This window comes from Cherax quadricarinatus, chromosome 7 (assembly GCF_038502225.1).
Source record: "Cherax quadricarinatus isolate ZL_2023a chromosome 7, ASM3850222v1, whole genome shotgun sequence".
NCBI lineage: Eukaryota > Metazoa > Arthropoda > Malacostraca > Decapoda > Parastacidae > Cherax > Cherax quadricarinatus.
The window spans coordinates 66,456,040-66,477,910 of NC_091298.1; the positions used below are offsets into that span (position 1 = coordinate 66,456,040).

At 42.8% G+C, this 21,871-nt stretch overlaps 1 protein-coding gene across 1 annotated transcript in view; it reads left to right on the forward strand.

Moving 5' to 3' along the window:
• Positions 1–12,972: 12,972 nt before the first annotated feature.
• The window catches only part of LOC128686974 (uncharacterized), a 32,355-nt gene continuing 23,456 nt past the window's right edge, over positions 12,973–21,871 (forward strand). Inside the window, exons 1-5 of the mRNA XM_053774304.2 lie at positions 12,973–13,001; positions 13,173–13,259; positions 15,932–15,956; positions 19,012–19,105; positions 21,134–21,222. Coding sequence (XP_053630279.1) covers positions 13,192–13,259; positions 15,932–15,956; positions 19,012–19,105; positions 21,134–21,222 — 276 coding nt within the window. The 5' untranslated portion in view covers positions 12,973–13,001; positions 13,173–13,191. The remainder of the gene's footprint in view (positions 13,002–13,172; positions 13,260–15,931; positions 15,957–19,011; positions 19,106–21,133; positions 21,223–21,871) is intronic.

A 21,871-nucleotide genomic window follows, 5' to 3' on the forward strand; every position in this document is an offset into this window, starting at 1 on the left:
TTTTCAGTGACTTTGGCCTTATTAATATCGACGTCGTACTCAACTCTAAGGTACACCTTCCTTCCTGCCATACTGATCTCTTCGTGGTCCTCTCTTACAACTCTATGTGTTAGAGAATTCCTATTATATTTTACAAGAGCCCAGCCACGGTGACTCTCTGGAGTAATGTAAGACTCCATGGTAAAACTAATGATCTCACCGAATTTCTTAAAATGCTGATAGACCTCGGATTGGGTTCTTCCGAAATCGATATTTTTAGCATACACTGCCCTGTTGACTTCCATATCTTCTTTTGCCTGTTGGATGACCTTATCCCGGAGCTTCCGGTGATCCTCAACGGAAGGGACAATCACCACAAACTCATCATCGCTGGAGCTGTGAGAATCCATGGTTACTTCTTGCTCTGAGACCTCTTGGAATAAAAGAAGTCTCAGAGGCAGGCGAAGTAAGCTATACAATCAAATTTTTATTACAAATTTCTCTTATTCAGATTTACTGAAGTTCTCCTCATATACTAGTGTTCAGAATATAGTTACCCTCGAATTATTGTTAAGAATGTTGTGTAGGCGATATACGATAAATTTTGTGTTAAATATGTCCGTCGCTGACTGACTGATGTATACACAAATATTCAGGATAGTTTTTAATAGTGATAATAACTCAGTTTTAACCTGATGACAATTCTCTCACAGGATAATTAATAATATACCCGAGGTTGACCTCATGTACTAGTATTCAGATTATAGTGATGAATGTTGAGTAGTGGTGGATGTTGTGTAGTGATAAATGATGAGTAGTGATGGATGTTGTGTAGTGATGAATGTTGTGTAGTGATGGATGTTGTGTAGTGATGGATGGTGTAGTGATGGTTGTGTAGTGATGGATGTTGTGTTTACCTGGAGAGAGTTTCGGGGGTCAACGCCCCCGCGGCCCGGTCTGTGACCAGGCCTCCTGGTGGATCAGCGCCTGATCAACCAGGCTGTTGCTGCTGGCTGCACGCAAACCAACGTACGAGCCACAGCCCGGCTGATCAGGAACTAACTTTAGGTGCTTGTCCAGTGCCAGCTTGAAGACTGCCAGGGGTCTGTTGGTAATCCCCCTTATGTGTGCTGGGAGGCAGTTGAACAGTCTCGGGCCCCTGACACTTATTGTATGGTCTCTTAACGTGCTAGTGACACCCCTGCTTTTCATTGGGGGGATGGTGCATCGTCTGCCAAGTCTTTTGCTTTCGTAGTGAGTGATTTTCGTGTGCAAGTTCGGTACTAGTCCCTCTAGGATTTTCCAGGTGTATATAATCATGTATCTCTCCCTCCTGCGTTCCAGGGAATACAGGTTAAGAAACCTCAAGCGCTCCCAGTAATTGAGGTGTTTTATCTCCGTTATGCGCGCCGTGAAAGTTCTCTGTACATTTTCTAGGTCGGCAATTTCACCTGCCTTGAAAGGTGCTGTTAGAGTGCAGCAATATTCCAGCCTAGATAGAACAAGTGACCTGAAGAGTGTCATCATGGGCTTGGCCTCCCTAGTTTTGAAGGTTCTCATTATCCATCCTGTCATTTTTCTAGCAGATGCGATTGATACAATGTTATGGTCCTTGAAGGTGAGATCCTCCGACATAATCACTCCCAGGTCTTTGACGTTGGTGTTTCGCTCTATTTCGTGGCCAGAATTTGTTTTGTACTCTGATGAAGATTTAATTTCCTCATGTTTACCATATCTGAGTAATTGAAATTTCTCATCGTTGAACTTCATATTGTTTTCTGCAGCCCACTGAAAGATTTGGTTGATGTCCGCCTGGAGCCTTGCAGTGTCTGCAATGGAAGACACTGTCATGCAGATTCGGGTGTCATCTGCAAAGGAAGACACGGTGCTGTGGCTGACATCCTTGTCTATGTCGGATATGAGGATGAGGAACAAGATGGGAGCTAGTACTGTGCCTTGTGGAACAGAGCTTTTCACCGTAGCTGCCTCGGACTTTACTCTGTTGACGACTACTCTCTGTGTTCTGTTAGTGAGGAAATTATAGATCCATCGACCGACTTTTCCTGTTATTCCTTTAGCGCGCATTTTGTGCGCTATTACGCCATGGTCACACTTGTCGAAAGCTTTTGCAAAGTCTGTATATATTACATCTGCATTCTTTTTGTCTTCTAGTGCATTTAGGACCTTGTCGTAGTGATCCAGTAGCTGAGACAGACAGGAGCGACCTGTTCTAAATCCATGTTGCCCTGGGTTGTGTAACTGATGGGTTTCTAGATGGGTGGTGATCTTGCTTCTTAGGACCCTTTCAAAGATTTTTATGATATGGGATGTTAGTGCTATTGGTCTGTAGTTCTTTGCTGTTGCTTTACTGCCCCCTTTGTGGAGTGGGGCTATGTCTGTTGTTTTTAGTAACTGAGGGACGACCCCCGTGTCCATGCTCCCTCTCCATAGGATGGAAAAGGCTCGTGATAGGGGCTTCTTGCAGTTCTTGATGAACACAGAGTTCCATGAGTCTGGCCCTGGGGCAGAGTGCATGGGCATATCATTTATCGCCTGTTCGAAGTCATTTGGCGTCAGGATAACATCGGATAGGCTTGTGTTAATCAAATTTTGTGGCTCTCTCATAAAAAATTCATTTTGATCTTCGACTCTCAGTCTGGTTAGCGGCTTGCTAAAAACTGAGTCATATTGGGACTTGAGTAGCTCACTCATTTCCTTGCTGTCATCTGTGTAGGACCCATCTTGTTTAAGTAGGGGCCCAATACTGGGCGTTGTTCTCGATTTTGATTTGGCATAGGAGAAGAAATACTTTGGGTTTCTTTCGATTTCATTTATAGCTTTTAGTTCTTCCCGCGATTCCTGACTCCTAAAGGATTCTTTTAGCTTAAGTTCGATGCTTGCTATTTCTCTGACCAGTGTCTCCCTGCGCATTTCAGATATATTGACCTCTTTTAGCCGCTCTGTTATTCTTTTCCGTCGCCTGTAAAGGGAGCGCCTGTCTCTTTCTATTTTACATCTACTCCTCCTTTTTCTTAGAGGAATAAGCCTTGTGCATACATCGAGTGCCACCGAGTTAATCTGTTCTAGACATAAGTTTGGGTCTGTGTTGCTTAGTATATCTTCCCAGCTTATATCGGTTAGGACTTGGTTTACTTGGTCCCACTTTATGTTTTTGTTATTGAAGTTGAATTTGGTGAATGCTCCCTCGTGACTAGTCTCATTTTGTCGGTCTGGGGCTCCTCGCATACATGTCTGAACCTCAATTATGTTGTGATCTGAGTATATTGTTTTTGATATGGTGACATTTCTTATCAGATCATCATTGTTAGTGAATATGAGGTCTAGTGTATTCTCCAGTCTAGTAGGCTCTATTATTTGCGCTATGTAGTGATGAATGTTGTGTTTACCTGGAGTTTACCTGGAGAGAGTTCCGGGGGTCAACGCCCCCGCGGCCCGGTCTGTGACCAGGCCTCCTGGTGGATCAGAGCCTGATCAACCAGGCTGTTACTGCTGGCTGCACGCAAACCAACGTACGAGCCACAGCCCGGCTGGTCAGGAACCGACTTTAGGTGCTTGTCCAGTGCCAGCTTGAAGACTGCCAGGGGTCTGTTGGTAATCCCCCTTATGTATGCTGGGAGGCAGTTGAACAGTCTCGGGCCCCTGACACTTATTGTATGGTCTCTTAACGTGCTAGTGACACCCCTGCTTTTCATTGGGGGGATGTTGCATCGTCTTCCAAGTCTTTTGCTTTCGTAGTGAGTTATTTTCGTGTGCAAGTTCGGTACTAGTCCCTCTAGGATTTTCCAGGTGTATATGTGTAGTGATGGATGTTGTGTAGTGATGGATGTTGGGTAGTTGATAGATATTGTGAAGTGATGGATGTTGTGTAGTGATGGTTGTTGTGTAGTGATGGATGTGTAGTGATGCTTGTGTAGTGATGAATGTTGTGTAGTGATGGTTGTTGTGTAGTGATGGATGTTGTGTAGTGATGGATGTTGTGTAGTGATGAATGTGTAGTGATGCTTGTGTAGTGATGAATGTTGTGCAGTGATGGTTGTGTAGTGATGGATGTTGTGTAGTGATGGATGTTGTGTAGTGATGAATGTTGTGTAGCGATGAATGTTGTGTGGTGATGGTTGTGTTTACCTGGAGTTTACCTGGAGAGAGTTCCGGGGGTCAACGCCCCCGGAACTGGTGTGTCTAACACATGTAGTTAGACACACCAGTTCTTAGAAGACTTTTCCAGAGTATTGTCCGGACTTGAAAACAATCGCGAGACAATAATACTGGGCGACTTCAATATCTGTTTTCAGCAGCAAAATAACGGGCTATGCAAAAGGTATAAGCAAATTCTAGGTTTAAATATTTACACTCAACTAATTAATACACCAATCCGGATCACACAGTTCTCAGCCACCCTAATTGACCACATACTTTGTAACCACGCTGAGAACATTAGTCAGTCAGGCGTCATTACCACAGGTCTTAGTGATCATTTCATCATTTACTGCACCAGGAAAATCACTAGGAATATGATAGGCCTACACAGGACAATAAAAATGAGGTCAACTAGAAACTACAGTAAAGAAACACTGGTAAATAGAATACACAATTGTGACTGGACAGAGATAACAAGTTGCACGGACGTAAACGATGCCTGGGAAAAATTCAAAACAATGTTCACTACCATCCTTGATAATATTGCTCCAGTTAAAGAGGTTAGGATTAAACGAAGAACTGAACCCTGGGTGACTACTGAGATATTAGATAATATGAAATTCAGAGACCAACTGCTAAAAAGATTTAAAGCAAACAGACAGGATATTGCAGCACTAAATGAATTCCAAAGGGTGAGGAACAGAGTACAGAGACTTATAAAAGGAGCAAAGGCAAAGCACTATTGCTCAAAAATTAAAGAGTATAAGCAGAACCCCAGAAAGCTCTGGCAACAACTAAAACAGTTGGGGTATAGCCATAAGCCAGTAGATAGGTCTAACATAGTATTCACTATCGATAATGAGGTAGGACACGAAACATCTAAGGTGGCAAATTGCTTTAATTCCTACTACACGTCTGTGCATCATCACTGGTAAGTAAACTACCAGCTGCATCAAATACCTTTAACACAGACTGATAAGTTTCAAACATACTATACAAATAAAGGGGTAACCCCAAACAGTTGTCAACTAGTAAGTGTATCTCATGACTTTATTCAAAAAGAATTAAGCAGGTTAAACCCAACTAAGAGCACTGGCCCGGATAACATCCCGTGTAAGTTCCTAAAAATTGGTGCTTCTGAACTGTCAATCCCTATTGCTCACATAATAAATCTATCAATCACCACTAATACCGTACCGGAGGGGTTCAAGGAGGCCAGAGTTACTCCTATCTTCAAGAAAAATAGTAGGTCTGATGTTAGCAACTATAGGCCTGTTAGTATACTCAGTATAATATCCAAAATTCTAGAGAGGGCGGTGTACTCTCAAGTAGTTAAGTACCTTAATGACAACAACATTCTCCACAGCTATCAATCGGGCTTTAGAAGATCTTACTTAACCGACACCTCCCTAATTAATCTGATGGATTACCTGAGAACTGAAATGTCAAAGGGGAACCTAATAGGTATGGTAACCTTAGACTTGCAAAAGGCCTTCGATACTGTCAACCACAATATATTATGTAAGAAACTTCAAGCTATCGGTATAGGTTCTGTAGACTGGTTTAAGTCCTACCTTAGCAACAGGAGACAAATTGTCAAAATCAACAAAACGGAATCAGAACCCCTGCCGATAGCATGTGGAGTTCCCCAAGGTAGTATTCTGGGTCCCTTATTATTCTTATGTTATGTCAATGACATGCCTATCAGTGTCAAGTGCAAACTCCTACTGTATGCAGATGACAGTGCCCTGTTAGTGTCAGATAAAGACCCACAAGATATAGCTAATGTTTTAACACTGGAACTGGAGTCCTGCAGCAAATGGTTAGGAAACAACAAACTATCATTACACCTCGGGAAAACTGAAGCCATTCTCTTTGGCACGAAACATAAACTGAGAAGGGTAAATAATTTTAATGCCCAGTGTAATGGGGAGCCCATCACTTTGGTTTCATCAGTTAAATATCTGGGAATCCCCTTTGACCCATGCATGTCAGGAGAATTGATAGGGAACAGTGTAGTAAAGAAAGCGAATGCCAGACTGAAGTTCCTGTATAGACAAGCACAGTGTCTACCTACTGAGGCTCGCAGGACCCTATGTCTAGCCCTTATACAATGCCATATGGATTACGCTTGCTCTTCATGGTACTCTGCCTTGACAAAAAAAAAACTGAAAGGTAGACTGCAAATCACCCAGAACAAAATCGTAAGATTCATCCTGGACCTGGGACCAAGAGAACATGTAGGCCAGGATGAATTACAGCAGTTGGATATGCTGAATGTTGAAGACAGAGTAAAACAACTGAAGCTAAATCATGTTTATAAAATTGCTCACAAACAATGTCCAGAATATCTTGCTGCCAATTTTGTCAAGGTTGGGAACCAAAGCAATCATAGTACTAGGGGGAGAGAGCACAACTTTGTACCCAGAGAGTGGCCAGGCTTCAAACACCTTTTATTGTACAGCAATAAAGGAATGGAACAGACTACCCGCACATGTCAAAGCCAGTCATAGCATGAACCAGTTCAAGAAGAGTGCCAAAAGGTGTCTGATGAATGTAGAATTGCAGTAAATCAACCATTCAAATCATTATGAAGCTGTGTGTAGTCTGCAGTCAATCAAACAAACGGGCTTCCACATGGATAAATTGTCATTTTTGTGGAAATTGGTGTCACGCCCCTTGTGCAGATATCCCAGAACTAGCTACAAGCAGTATTAAAACAGAGAAGTGTTTCTGGGTATGCCCAAATGAGGAAAATCTGTGGACTAAAATCACAAGGGTATTAAAAGAGGACAACATCAAAGCTGCTTTCATAGAAAACCTGGAAGCTTTCTACAACAGATGGGAACATAAAAAGTCTGGGCTGAATGGTACTGCCCTTGATACTGGCCATGTAGTCAGAAACTGTAAGGCTGGAGATGATGTCCTGGTAGTCAGTAAATGTGGGGCTGATAGTGCTGTCCTGGGAGACAGTAATGGTGAAGCTGGAGGTGCTGTCCTGGGAGACAGTAATGGTGAAGCTGGAGGTGCTGTCCTGGGAGACAGTAATGGTGAAGCTGGAGGTGCTGTCCTGGGAGACAGTAATGGTGAAGCTGGAGGTGCTGTCCTGGGAGACAGTAATGGTGAAGCTGGAGGTGCTGTCCTGGGAGACAGTAATGGTGAAGCTGGAGGTGCTGTCCTGGGAGACAGTAATGGTGAAGCTGGAGATGCTGTCCTGGGAGACAGTAATGGGGAAGCTGGAGATGCTGTCCTGGGAGACAGTAATGATGAAGCTGGAGATTTTGTCCAGGTAGTCGGGAATTATACGCAGGAAGGAATACATATAAATGACCACATAGGGGATAGGAGCCATAGTAGGGAAACAAGTGTAGTCAAAGATAAGATAAAACCAATATTGCAAACTAGAAATACCGCAGGAAATAGCAAACAAGAGGACTCCAATAGCAATAGTGAGGATAAATTACCAAAAACAACTGGTGGGAGCTCCATTGTTGGTGCTAGGGAGGATAGAAGTAAGACAGGGAAACATGCACCAACAGGGAATACAGTCACAGAAACCCAAGGCAAGCGGAAACCAAGCCTGTGCACATACTATGCACTTGGTATCTGCTGGCATGGGAAATCTGGAAAAACAGATGGGACGTGCAACTATGACCACCCTAGAAAATGCCATGCCCATATGACAACAGGAAAATGCAAACTCCCTTCCTGTAAGCTTTTTCACCCTGAAATGTGTACCTCTTCAGTACAGGAAAGACTGTGCTATAACTTAAATTGCCAGGCATACCATCTAAAGGGGACAAAAAGATACAAAACATCCAGGCCATGGGAAAACCTGGGTAGCCACAGCCACTCAAGAGGGAGAGGTTTTTTAGTGCCAGGAAGGAAAAAAAACTGGCAGGAAATGGCAGAAATCGTACACCAAATCCAGTCATTCCTGGAGTGGAACCACAGTCGATGGCCTCCACTCCAAACCAACAGATACAGATACTAATGCCGGAAAAAAAATCCCCCCCCAGTACCAACAATACCACCAGTCCGATAACATTCTTCTTTGCAAATATACAGGGTCTAAAGCCAGCAACAAACAACAAAATACCTTTCATCCGTGGACTGCTTGCAGAGGCAAAGGCAATGTTCGCGGCTTTCACTGAGACCCACATAAAGGATCACTTGGACAATGAAATATGGCTCCCAGGTTACAACCTATACAGATGTGACAGAGTGAACAGGCAAAAGGGTGGGGTTGGCCTGTACATTGCAGAGTCACTTGTTTGCACAGAACTGCTTAATGCCTCAAATGACGTAGTGGAAGTTTTAGCAGTAAAGGTCGAGAACCAAAACCTAGTCATTGTGGTAGTCTACAAGCCTCCGGATGCAACATCCCAGCAATTCCAGGAACAGCTGTTAAAAATTGACCACTGTCTGGAAAATCTTCCAGCTCCTGCACCCAACATCTTGCTCCTGGGGGATTTCAACTTAAGGCACCTAAAATGGAGGAATATAGCAAATAATATTGTTGCAGTAATAACACCAGGAGGCAGCTCTGATGAAAACTCACACTCACACGAGCTTTTAAATCTCTGCACAAAATTCAATTTAAACCAGCAAATAATAGAGCCTACTAGACTGGAGAATACACTAGACCTCATATTCACTAACAATGATGATCTGATAAGAAATGTCACCATATCAAAAACAATATACTCAGATCACTACATAATTGAGGTTCAGACATGTATGCGAGGAGCCCCAGACCGACAAAATGAGACTAGTCACGAGGGAGCATTCACCAAATTCAACTTCAATAACAAAAACATAAAGTGGGACCAAGTAAACCAAGTCCTAACCGATATAAGCTGGGAAGATATACTAAGCAACACAGACCCAAACTTATGCCTAGAACAGATTAACTCGGTGGCACTCGATGTATGCACAAGGCTTATTCCTCTAAGAAAAAGGAGGAGTAGATGTAAAATAAAAAGAGACAGGCGCTCCCTTTACAGGCGACGGAAAAGAATAACAGAGCGGCTAAAAGAGGTCAATATATCTGAAATGCGCAGGGAGACACTGGTCAGAGAAATAGCAAGCATCGAACTTAAGCTAAAAGAATCCTTTAGGAGTCAGGAATCGCGGGAAGAACTAAAAGCTATAAATGAAATCGAAAGAAACCCAAAGTATTTCTTCTCCTATGCCAAATCAAAATCGAGAACAACGCCCAGTATTGGGCCCCTACTTAAACAAGATGGGTCCTACACAGATGACAGCAAGGAAATGAGTGAGCTACTCAAGTCCCAATATGACTCAGTTTTTAGCAAGCCGCTAACCAGACTGAGAGTCGAAGATCAAAATGAATTTTTTATGAGAGAGCCACAAAATTTGATTAACACAAGCCTATCCGATGTTATCCTGACGCCAAATGACTTCGAACAGGCGATAAATGACATGCCCAAGCACTCTGCCCCAGGGCCAGACTCATGGAACTCTGTGTTCATCAAGAACTGCAAGAAGCCCCTATCACGAGCCTTTTCCATCCTATGGAGAGGGAGCATGAACACGGGGGTCGTCCCTCAGTTACTAAAAACAACAGACATAGCCCCACTCCACAAAGGGGGCAGTAAAGCAACAGCAAAGAACTACAGACCAATAGCACTAACATCCCATATCATAAAAATCTTTGAAAGGGTCCTAAGAAGCAAGATCACCACCCATCTAGAAACCCATCAGTTACACAACCCAGGGCAACATGGGTTTAGAACAGGTCGCTCCTGTCTGTCTCAGCTACTGGATCACTACGACAAGGTCCTAAATGCACTAGAAGACAAAAAGAATGCAGATGTAATATATACAGACTTTGCAAAAGCCTTCGACAAGTGTGACCATGGCGTAATAGCGCACAAAATGCGTGCTAAAGGAATAACAGGAAAAGTCGGTCGATGGATCTATAATTTCCTCACTAACAGAACACAGAGAGTAGTCGTCAACAGAGTAAAGTCCGAGGCAGCTACGGTGAAAAGCTCTGTTCCACAAGGCACAGTACTAGCTCCCATCTTGTTCCTCATCCTCATATCCGACATAGACAAGGATGTCAGCCACAGCACCGTGTCTTCCTTTGCAGATGACACCCGAATCTGCATGACAGTGTCTTCCATTGCAGACACTGCAAGGCTCCAGGCGGACATCAACCAAATCTTTCAGTGGGCTGCAGAAAACAATATGAAGTTCAACGATGAGAAATTTCAATTACTCAGATATGGTAAACATGAGGAAATTAAATCTTCATCAGAGTACAAAACAAATTCTGGCCACGAAATAGAGCGAAACACCAACGTCAAAGACCTGGGAGTGATTATGTCGGAGGATCTCACCTTCAAGGACCATAACATTGTATCAATCGCATCTGCTAGAAAAATGACAGGATGGATAATGAGAACCTTCAAAACTAGGGAGGCCAAGCCCATGATGACACTCTTCAGGTCACTTGTTCTATCTAGGCTGGAATATTGCTGCACTCTAACAGCACCTTTCAAGGCAGGTGAAATTGCCGACCTAGAAAATGTACAGAGAACTTTCACGGCGCGCATAACGGAGATAAAACACCTCAATTACTGGGAGCGCTTGAGGTTTCTAAACCTGTATTCCCTGGAACGCAGGAGGGAGAGATACATGATTATATACACCTGGAAAATCCTAGAGGGACTAGTACCGAACTTGCACACGAAAATCACTCACTACGAAAGCAAAAGACTTGGCAGACGATGCACCATCCCCCCAATGAAAAGCAGGGGTGTCACTAGCACGTTAAGAGACCATACAATAAGTGTCAGGGGCCCGAGACTGTTCAACTGCCTCCCAGCACACATAAGGGGGATTACCAACAGACCCCTGGCAGTCTTCAAGCTGGCACTGGACAAGCACCTAAAGTCAGTTCCTGATCAGCCGGGCTGTGGCTCGTACGTTGGTTTGCGTGCAGCCAGCAGCAACAGCCTGGTTGATCAGGCGCTGATCCACCAGGAGGCCTGGCCACAGACCGGGCCGCGGGGGCGTTGACCCCCGAAACTCTCTCCAGGTAAACTCCAGGTAAACAGAAAGGGAGGGGAATGATTTTCTATTTTTTAGCCAACATACGTGTAATTTTTACCTTATTCCTAGTAATGACCCTCGTATTGTAGATAGTCTTAATGACCTTGGTGTAGTAGATAGTCTTTTTAGTATGATAATAAGATGTTATTTTCATTATAGAATAATAAGAAAATATTATAACCTTTATATTATAATAATAAGGTAAAAGGACCCCAATGGAAATAAGTCACTGTGTCTGACTTTTTTGGGTTATCCCAGGTTCTCTACACATATGCTGCTATGTATGATAATTCTATGTAACTGTATTTGTGTATACCTGAATAAACTTACTTACTAAGTTGATAAATGATAGGAAGGAGCCTTTTCTGTTAAAACCTCTGGAAGGAAAACCGTGGCTAATAACTTGTATGACTGTTGGTAAGTTTATTTATACACGGGAGCCAGGAGCTGTGAATCGACCTCTGCAGCTACAATTAGGTAAGTACAAACATTCATTTTTTTTTTATTTCTCTGCACAGTATACAATGTGTGATTTACATGTTATAAAATATTATTAAGCACAAAGAGAGACACGTACATGCCTGAGCGTTTCCGCCATATATATATATATATATATATATATATATATATATATATATATATATATATATATATATATATATATATATATATATATATATATATACTTACCTAACCTAGCTTACCTACCTACCCTTACCTGAGCTACCACCTAACTTTACCTAAGCTACCTACCTACCCTTACCTAGCCTACCTACCTATCTTTACCTAACCTAGCTACCTACCCTTGCCTAACCTACCTACCTACCCTTGCCTAAGCTACCTACCTACCCTTGCCTAAGCTACCTACCTACCCTTGCCTAAGCTACCTACCTACCCTTGCCTAACCTACCTACCTACCCTTGCCTAAGCTACCTACCTACCCTTGCCTAACCTACCTACCTATCCTTGCCTAACCTACCTACCTACCCTTGCCTAACCTAGCTACCTACCCTTGCCTAACCTACCTACTTACCCTTGCCTAACCTACCTACCCTTGCCTAAGCTACCTACCTACCCTTGTCTAAGCTTCCTACCTACCCTTGCCTAAGCTACCTACCTATCCTTGCCTAACCTACCTACCCTTGCCTAAGCTACCTACCTACCCTTACCTAACCTACCTACCTACCCTTGCCTAAGCTATCTACCTACCCTTGCCTAAGCTACCTACCTATCCTTGCCTAACCTACCTACCTACCCTTGCCTAACCTAGCTACCTACCCTTGCCTAACCTACCTACCTACCCTTGCCTAACCTACCTACCCTTGCCTAAGCTACCTACCTACCCTTGTCTAAGCTTCCTACCTACCCTTGCTTAAGCTACCTACCTACCCTTGCCTAACCTACCTACCTACCCTTGCCTAACCTACCTACCCTTGTCTAACCTACCTACCTACCTACTCTTACCTAACCTACCTACCTACCCTTGCCTAACCTACCTACCTACTCTTACCTAACCTACCTACCTACCATTGCCTAACCTACCTACCTACCCTTGCCTAACCTACTCTTACCTAACCTACCTGCCCTTACCTAACCTAACCTACTCTTACCTAACCTCTCCTACCTTACCTAACATCCTGCCTACGTACGTACCTACCAACCTAGCTACGTACGACCTATCAGCCCACCTACCTACAGTTACGCTACTTTCAGGTACCATCATCGCTACTTAACCTCTCAGTCTTGGATCTGGCAACAGTGGCCGGACTAGACTCCAACAGGTACACGCAACACTTACTCACTTTTAACATGAAAAACCTCCATTGTACGACGTTTCGCCCACAGTGGGCCTTTATCGAGACTTAATGAAGCTCCCACAGTGGGTGAGACGTCATATAATAAAGGTTTTCCCTGGTAAAAGTGTATTTGAAGTCATCTTGACCAAGTTTCAGACACCGAGGAGGAGCAGCCATGTGGTCTAACATCCAGCAAACTGCTTCAATATATGCTAAATATGGTGACCTGATTGACTGGGAGGAGTAAGTATTACTTTATCATGTGTGGGGGAACTCTGGAGATACTTTATCATGTGTGGGGGAACTCTGGGGATACTTTATCATGTGTGGGGGAACTCTGGGGATACTTTATCATGTGTGGGGGAACTGGGGATACTTTATCATGAGTGGGAGAACTCTGGGGATACTTTATCATGTGTGGGGGAACTCTGGGGATACTTTATCATGTGTGGGGAACTGGGGATACTTTATCATGAGTGGGGGAACTCTGGGGATACTTTATCATGTGTGGGGGAACTCTGGGGATACTTTATCATGTGTGGGGGAACTCTGGGGATACTTTATCATGTGTGGGGGAACTCTGGGGATACTTTATCATGTGTGGGGGAACTCTGGAGATACATTATCATGTGTGGGGGAACTCTGGGGATACTTTATCATGTGTGGGGAACTCTGGAGATACTTTATCATGTGTGGGGGAACTCTGGGGATACTTTATCATGTGTGGGGGAACTCTGGGGATACTTTATCATGTGTGGGGGAACTCTGGGGATACTTTATCATGTGTGGGGGAACTCTGGGGATACTTTATCATGTGTGGGGGAACTCTGGGGATACTTTATCATGTGTGGGGGAACTCTGGAGATACATTATCATGTGTGGGGGAACTCTGGGGATACTTTATCATGTGTGGGGAACTCTGGAGATACTTTATCATGTGTGGGGGAACGCTGGGGATACTTTATCATGTGTGGGGAACTCTGGAGATACTTTATCATGTGTGGGGGAACTCTGGAGATACTTTATTATGTGTGGGGGAACTCTGGGGATACTTTATCATGTGTGGGGGAACTCTGGGGATACTTTATCATGTGTGGGGGAACTCTGGGGATACTTTATCATGTGTGGGGGAACTCTGGGGATACTTTATCATGTGTGGGGGAACTCTGGGGATACTTTATCATGTGTTTACCTGGAGAGAGTTCCGGGGGTCAACGCCCCCGCGGCCCGGTCTGTGACCAGGCCTCCTGGTGGATCAGAGCCTGATCAACCAGGCTGTTACTGCTGGCTGCACGCAAACCAATGTACGTGTGGGAGAACTTTGGGGATACTTTATCATGTGTGGGGAACTCTGGGGATACTTTATCATGTGTGGGGGAACTCTGGGGATACTTTATCATGTGTGGGGAACTCTGGGGATACTTTATCATGTGTGAGGGAACTCTGGGGATATTTTATCATGTGTGGGGGAACTCTGGAGATACATTATCATGTGTGGGGGAACTCTGGGGATACTTTATCATGTGTGGGGGAACTCTGGGGATACTTTATCATGTGTTTACCTGGAGAGAGTTCCGGGGGTCAACGCCCCCGCGGCCCGGTCTGTGACCAGGCCTCCTGGTGGATCAGAGCCTGATCAACCAGGCTGTTACTGCTGGCTGCACGCTGGCTGGGGATACTTCATCATGTGTTGGGGAACTCTGGGGATACTTCATGTGTGGGAGAATTCTGGGGATACTTCATGTGTGGGAGAACTCTGGGGATACTTTATCACGTGTGGGAGAACTCTGGGGATACTTCCTGTGTGGGAGAAATCTGGGGATACTTCATGTGTGGGAGAATTCTGGGGATACTTTATCACGTGTGGGAGAATTCTGGGGATACTTTATCACGTGTGGGAGAACTCTGGGGATACTTCCTGTGTGGGAGAAATCTGGGGATACTTCATGTGCGGGAGAACTCTGGGGATACTTCCTGTGTGGGAGAACTCTTTGGATACTTCAACATGTGTGGGAGAACTCTGGGGATACTTTATCATGTGTGGGAGAACTCTTTGGATACTTCAACATGTGTGGGAGAACTCTGGGGATACTTCCTGTGTGGGAGAACTCTGGGGATACTTCATGTGTGGGAGAACTCTGGGGATACTTCCTGTGTGGGAGAACTGGGGATACTTCATGTGTGGGAGAACTCTGGGGATACTTCATGTGTGGGAGAACTCTGGGGATACTTTATCATGTGTGGGAGAACTCTGGGGATACTTTATCATGTGTGGGGGAACTCTGGAGATACTTTATCATGTGTGGGGGAACTCTGGGGATACTTTATCATATGTGGGAGAACTCTGGGGATACTTTATCATGTGTGGGGGAACTCTGGGGATACTTTATCATATGTGGGAGAACTCTGGGGATACTTTATCATGTGTGGGGGAACTCTGGGGATACTTTATCATGTGTGGGGGAACTCTTGGGATACTTTATCATGTGTGGGGGAACTCTGGGGATACTTTATCATATGTGGGAGAACTCTGGGGATACTTTATCATGTGTGGGGGAACTCTGGGGATACTTTATCATGTGTGGGAGAACTCTGGGGATACTTTATCACATGTGGGAGAACTCTGGGGATACTTTATCACATGTGGGAGAACTCTGGGGATACTTTATCACATGTGGGAGAACTCTGGGGATACTTTATCACATGTGGGAGAACTCTGGGGATACTTTATCACATGTGGGAGAACTCTGGGGATACTTTATCACATGTGGGAGAACTCTGGGGATACTTCACAATTACACAGTACATACTGTAAAATATTCACTACTGTTTACTTTACTATAGATACCGTGTATTAATTTTTCTCTTTTGCCCTTGAACAAAATAATAATATATTCATTTATATTTTTTTTCAGTTTTGCCTATCCAAAACTTGATAACGTGAGTATTAACCCTTGTTTTTGGAATTAACATTAGAGTAATTAAAGTTAATTAATAAAAAATTACTAAAAAATGCAGTGAAAATTTTTCTCCATTTATAGATATGTACAGAGTTAGGAACACACATGTAAATATAAATAACTTATTTTACCTTATTCCTACTATGTCTCCTTTATAGTATGATAATAAGATTATCTTCTTTATAGTATAATAATAATAATAATAATATCTTTATTTACTACAAGTACATGTACAAGGTATACAGGCCTAGCTGACATCAATGACATACTACTATACAGAAAGCCGCTTGTTGTGCTGAGCATTTCGTGCAAATTAGGTCAGTTTTGTCCCAGGATGCGACCCACAACAGTCGACTAACACCCAGGTACCCATATTAAACTGGTGGGTGAACGGGGATAGGGTCAGCAGGTGTCTTATGGAAACACGTCCCTAATGTTTTCCAGCCGTAAAGGAGGAGATTCGAACCCCAGACCTCAGTGTGTGAGCTGAGTGCGCTAACGATCAAGCTATGGGACACCTAAGGTATTAAAAAGGACCCCAATGGAAATAAGTCACTCTGACATTTTTGGGTTATCCCAGGTTCTTTACACATATGCTGCTGTGTATGATAATCTGTGTAACTGTATTTGTGTATACCTGAATAAACTTACGTACTTCCATCCTTATTTTACACTGGTTTACTACTTCTACTATTAATAATGATAATAAAATTTATTTTCAAGAAGGTACATAAACTTAACAAGGATGGGTTAACTGTTCTTTTATTCCTTTAATGTTAAGAATAATGCACAGCGTTTTCTACTTGTTATTGGTTGATGGTTATTTTGAGGGAGTGTCCCAGAAAGGAATTCCATAAGGAAAAGATAAAATCAGTTTTATTCAATAAGTTTCTGTATGGCTTTACAGAACAAAAGCTTTCACTTCACATGGCGAGAGTCCGGGTTTGATTCCTGGCAAGAGTAGAAACGTTGGGCGTGTTTCTTTACTGTTGTCTATGTTCCCCATCAGTAAAATGGGTACCTGGGTGTTAGTTGACTGATGTGGGTCGCATCCTGGGACACTGACCTAATTTGCCCGAAATGCTCTGCATAACAAGCGGCTTTCTATATAGAAGTATGTCTTTGACGTCAGCTATGGGCTGTATACCATGTACATGTACTTGTAGAAATAAAGATATATAATTATTATTATTATTACGATGATGATTTACCTATCATAGTCGGTTTGTATGTGGCCAGCAGTAACAGCCTGGTTAATCAGGCCCTGATCCACTGTGAGGCCTGGTCATGGACTTGGCTGCAGGGACATTGACCCCCCAGAACACTCCATGTATACTTCAGGTATCATTTGCCATCGCTCATTTAGTAGGAATGATGATGTTCATCTATGTAAGGTTAGGGTCTTCACACATGGCTCAAAAGTAAGTTATATCTCAATGGTAGAAGAAGATTTTGTTCAGATTATTAATCTGGAAGGTTAGTTACCCTGTAAAGTCATGTCATCAGAATTGTCTCTTATTTCCACTGAGGTCTTTTAATCCTCTTCCCCAGGATGTAGCCTATTTCAATCAGTGAACATCCAGGTACCAACTTACTGCTAGGTGAACAGTGGCAGTAAGTGTAAGAAACTTGCCTATCATTTCCACTCCTCCAAGGATTAAACCCCAGTGCTACAGTGTGAGAGCTGAGTCAGCTAACAAGTGAGCACATGGCTCGCAACTGAAGGGACTCGGCTTAATTTGAGCCTTTCTAGTTTAGAAATTCTGTTGCTGCACATGTGTTGATTCAGTGTGTTATGTATATATTATATAACAATTTTAAAATGGGATAATTTTTGACTGAGCATGTAATCATAGGTATGCAGCCTTGCACCCTACAAATGATTCTCTTGTTAAGTGTAATCTTAATAACCTGGAGTATACCTGGAGGATTTTCCAGGGTCAGCACCCCCATGGCCCAGTGCATGACCTGGCCTTGCAGTGGATCAAGGCAGTTACTACTGGCTGCATGCAAACTAATGTACGAACCACAGCCCAGCTGGTCAGGTACTGACTTTAGGTGCCTGTCCAGCTTCCTCTTGAAGACAGCTAGGGGTCTGTTTAGGTTACAGAAATATTATTAATTTACAACTAATATGAAATATGCTTTTTTTACACATCAACTTTACAAGCTAAGAGCTGTATTTCTACTCCATCTACTTCATTCAAAGCCCTGGCCCTGTCTATAATAATAATAATATAAGATCTTTATTTCTACAAGTACATGTACAAGGTATACAAGCCTTGCTGACATCAGTGACATACTCCTGTATAGAAAGCTGCTTGTTATGCAGAGCATTTTGAGCAAATTAGGTCAATTTTGTCCCAGGATGCGACCCATACCAGTCGACTAACATTCAGGTACCCATTTTTACTGATGGATGAACATGGTGTAAGGAAACACACTCACTTTTTCCACCCTTTGCCAGTAATCAAACCCAGACCCTCATACCACATACCACCTGGAATGTGACTCACAACAGTCAACTAACACCTAGGTACCCACCAACTGCTAGGTAAAGAGGGGCAGGAGGTGTAAGGAAACATGCTCAGGTTTTCCTCTTGTGCTGGGAATCAAACTATGGACACTCAGTATATGAGCCCAGTCTGCTGCCAACTAAGCCATGGGACACCTACTGCTGTTGCATTGAAATTATGTCCTATCATTGACCTTTTTTTTTTTAGACTATCTCAGGTTAACTACATAAGTTACCATCAATGTAGAGAAGCTCAATAAAGATTATCTAGGTTATTTTATATAATTCTTTGCATATAACATTTTTATTCATGCCTGTAACCAGTACAGTATATAGTCTTATCACATCTTACACTGAAATTCAGTGCTTCTCTCCAATCTGAGTATCTGTTGTCATACTTGTCACTAATATGCCATCTCTAATATGTCATCTCATCCTGTAGTTCATTAATAACATCCGTACCAGTAGGATTAAGGAAATAACATAAAAATATTAAAATCATTCATTTATTTCTCTGCAGACAGGGAACCTGGAGGAATATTACCAACGTTGTTTTCATAAACGTGACTTCTGGGAGGATCACTTCAACCTACATATTTTCCAGCAGATACTAGGTACGACTGATAACGTGTTGCACGAGTTATAGTGAAAGTGAACACATTTACATTTTTTTTGGGGGGGAAAGGGGGGGCTTACCATGCAAGATAAGATAAGATAAGATAAGATTTCATTCGGATTTTTAACCCCGGAGGGTTAGCCACCCAGGATAACCCAAGAAAGTCAGTGCGTCATCGAGGACTGTCTAACTTATTTCCATTGGGGTCCTTAATCTTGTCCCCCAGGATGCGACCCACACCAGTCGACTAACACCCAGGTACCTATTTGCAGCTAGGTGAACAGGACACCAGGTGTAAGGAAACGTGTCGAAATGTTTCCACCCGCCGGGAATCGAACCCGGGCCCTCCGTGTGTGAAGCGGGAGCTTTAGCCACCAGGCCACCGGGCCACCTATTATGTAATAGGAAATGGCTGATATGTTAAAAAAAATATAAATGTGTCATATACTGCTTGCTAGTCTGAACATAGTTATACTACTTAACAAATGTAATGTATTGTGAATTATTTAGAGTAAAGCACTGTGCTTTTAATATTTCTGATGTTTTTTTTTTTACCCCCTGCAAACTTCCTTCTCGAGAGGTTGTCTTGTGAAAATTTCCAGCATTCAGTATCCTCTAAATTTATTCAAAGGTTATGTTCTCTTGTATATCAAGAGGTGTGTATATCAGTGCATATCACATGTGCACAAGTATAGGTTGAGGAGTCAAGACCAAATTTTTAAGCATGAGTTCAATAATACAGTGGACCCCCGCATAACGATTACCTCCAAATGTGACCAATTATGTAAGTGTATTTATGTAAGTGCGTTTGTACGTGTATGTTTGGGGGTCTGAAATGGACTAATCTACTTCACAATATTTCTTATGGGAACAAATTCGGTCAGTACTGGCACCTGAACATACTTCTGGAGTGAAAAAATATCGTTAACCGGGGGTCCACTGTACTTTTGAGGGGTTGAATTCCTTACATATTGAGGGCCTAATGTACACTAGATTCCTACTTTTTTGGTACATCAAGGGCAAAATGACACTCATATTCCACCTTCAATATACAAGTAAATTTTATAATAGCTGGTAGTTTCATATGTGCTGGTCTGGCACCAAGGAGCCCCCGTTAGGTTCCTAGTAGACCTGGTTAGGTTCCTTGGAGGTCTAGTCAGTCTTCAAGTAGACCTGGCCAGGCTCCAGGGAGATTTAGTCAGGCTCTAGTTGGACCTGGTCATGCTCAAGGTAGACCTAGCCAAGCTTCAGGAAGACCTGAGCAGGATCCAGGTAGACCTGGGCAAGCTTTAGGAAGACCTGAGCAGGATCCATGTAGACCTGGCCAAGCTTTAGGAAGACCTGAGCAGGATCCAGGTAGACCTGGCCAAGCTGTAGGAAGACCTGAGCAGGTTTCAGGTAGACCTGGCCAAGCTTCAGGAAGACCTGAGCAGGCTCTAGGAAGACCTAACCAAGCTTCAGGAAGCTCTGAGCAGGCTCCAAGAAGACCTAACCAAGCTTCACGAAGACCTGAGCAGGCTCCAGGGAGACCTGGTTACAGTGAGTTCTAATCCTCCCTCCTAACATTAAAATGTTTTATGTTATATTGAAGTTAATTATCATAACTATTACATAATATGCTGTGAAGAACCAGGGTATGTATAAATACACTGAGAAGAGGAGTGTCTTAGTGTATATACACAGTTATTTTTAGTCCCTTTGTTAGGGGTTTAAATTTTAACCCTAGTAAAAGGGCCTAAAACAAGTTTTTTATGTATTGAATGTCAGCATAATAAAAAAAATGCATTTTAATTAATTTTATTTTCATAACTAGTGTATTAATTCATAATTTACCAAATTTCATATTGTAAGTTTGCTCTTATGCTGTTTAAGCCTTTTACAGGAATATATGGTTTGTTTTCTTATTTATCTCAACATTAAAATGACCTTGTCCAATTTTTTTTGTGTGTTGGTAGTAAATATGTCAGGGAAGTTCTGTTTAATTTGTAAAGAAAGTATTTTATACATGTAATTGTTTTATTTATAGATGCTAAATTCAACCTGAAGCCTGAAAGTGAGTACACAGCTCAGAAGGACCATTATCAGCTCAAAATACGTCTTAAAGTGTATTGCAAGGTTAATATTAATCATTGGTTCGTATGTATTAATGTTCACTACACTATTTGTGACTGCAGGGGTTGAGTTTCAGATGCTGGTTCTGCTTCTCAGACTGGCCAGTACTCTGTGAGTTTTATCATACCTATTCTTAAACCTGTGTATGGATCCTGCCTATGCAGCTTCTTGTCCAGTTCATTTCATTTCCTGACCACTCTGTGACAGTAAATATTTTTTTAATTAACACATCGGCTGTTACCCACAGTAGCAGGGTGATTCGAAAAAGAGGGAACACCTTCATCATCATTCACTCCATCACTGTCTTGCCACAGGCATGCTTACACTACAATTAGAGAACTGCAGCATAACACCCTTGCTACTGCACAATAAACTAGCCACCTCGGTGGCAAAATCTAAATCTAATCTACATAGTGCAGGCACTGTACTCTACCCATCCAGGACTCAAGTCCAGCTAACCAGTTTCCCTGAATCCCTTCATAAATGTTACATTGTTCACACTCCAACAGCACATAAAGTCATAAAAACCATTTGTCTCCATATCCATATCTTAATATCCTTTTGACTAGTCTGTGTTATTAATGTATGGGTGTGTCCTGGTGTACCTCTGTTACAGAGGTACACAGGAACTCGAGCAGATTTTTGAGAGAGG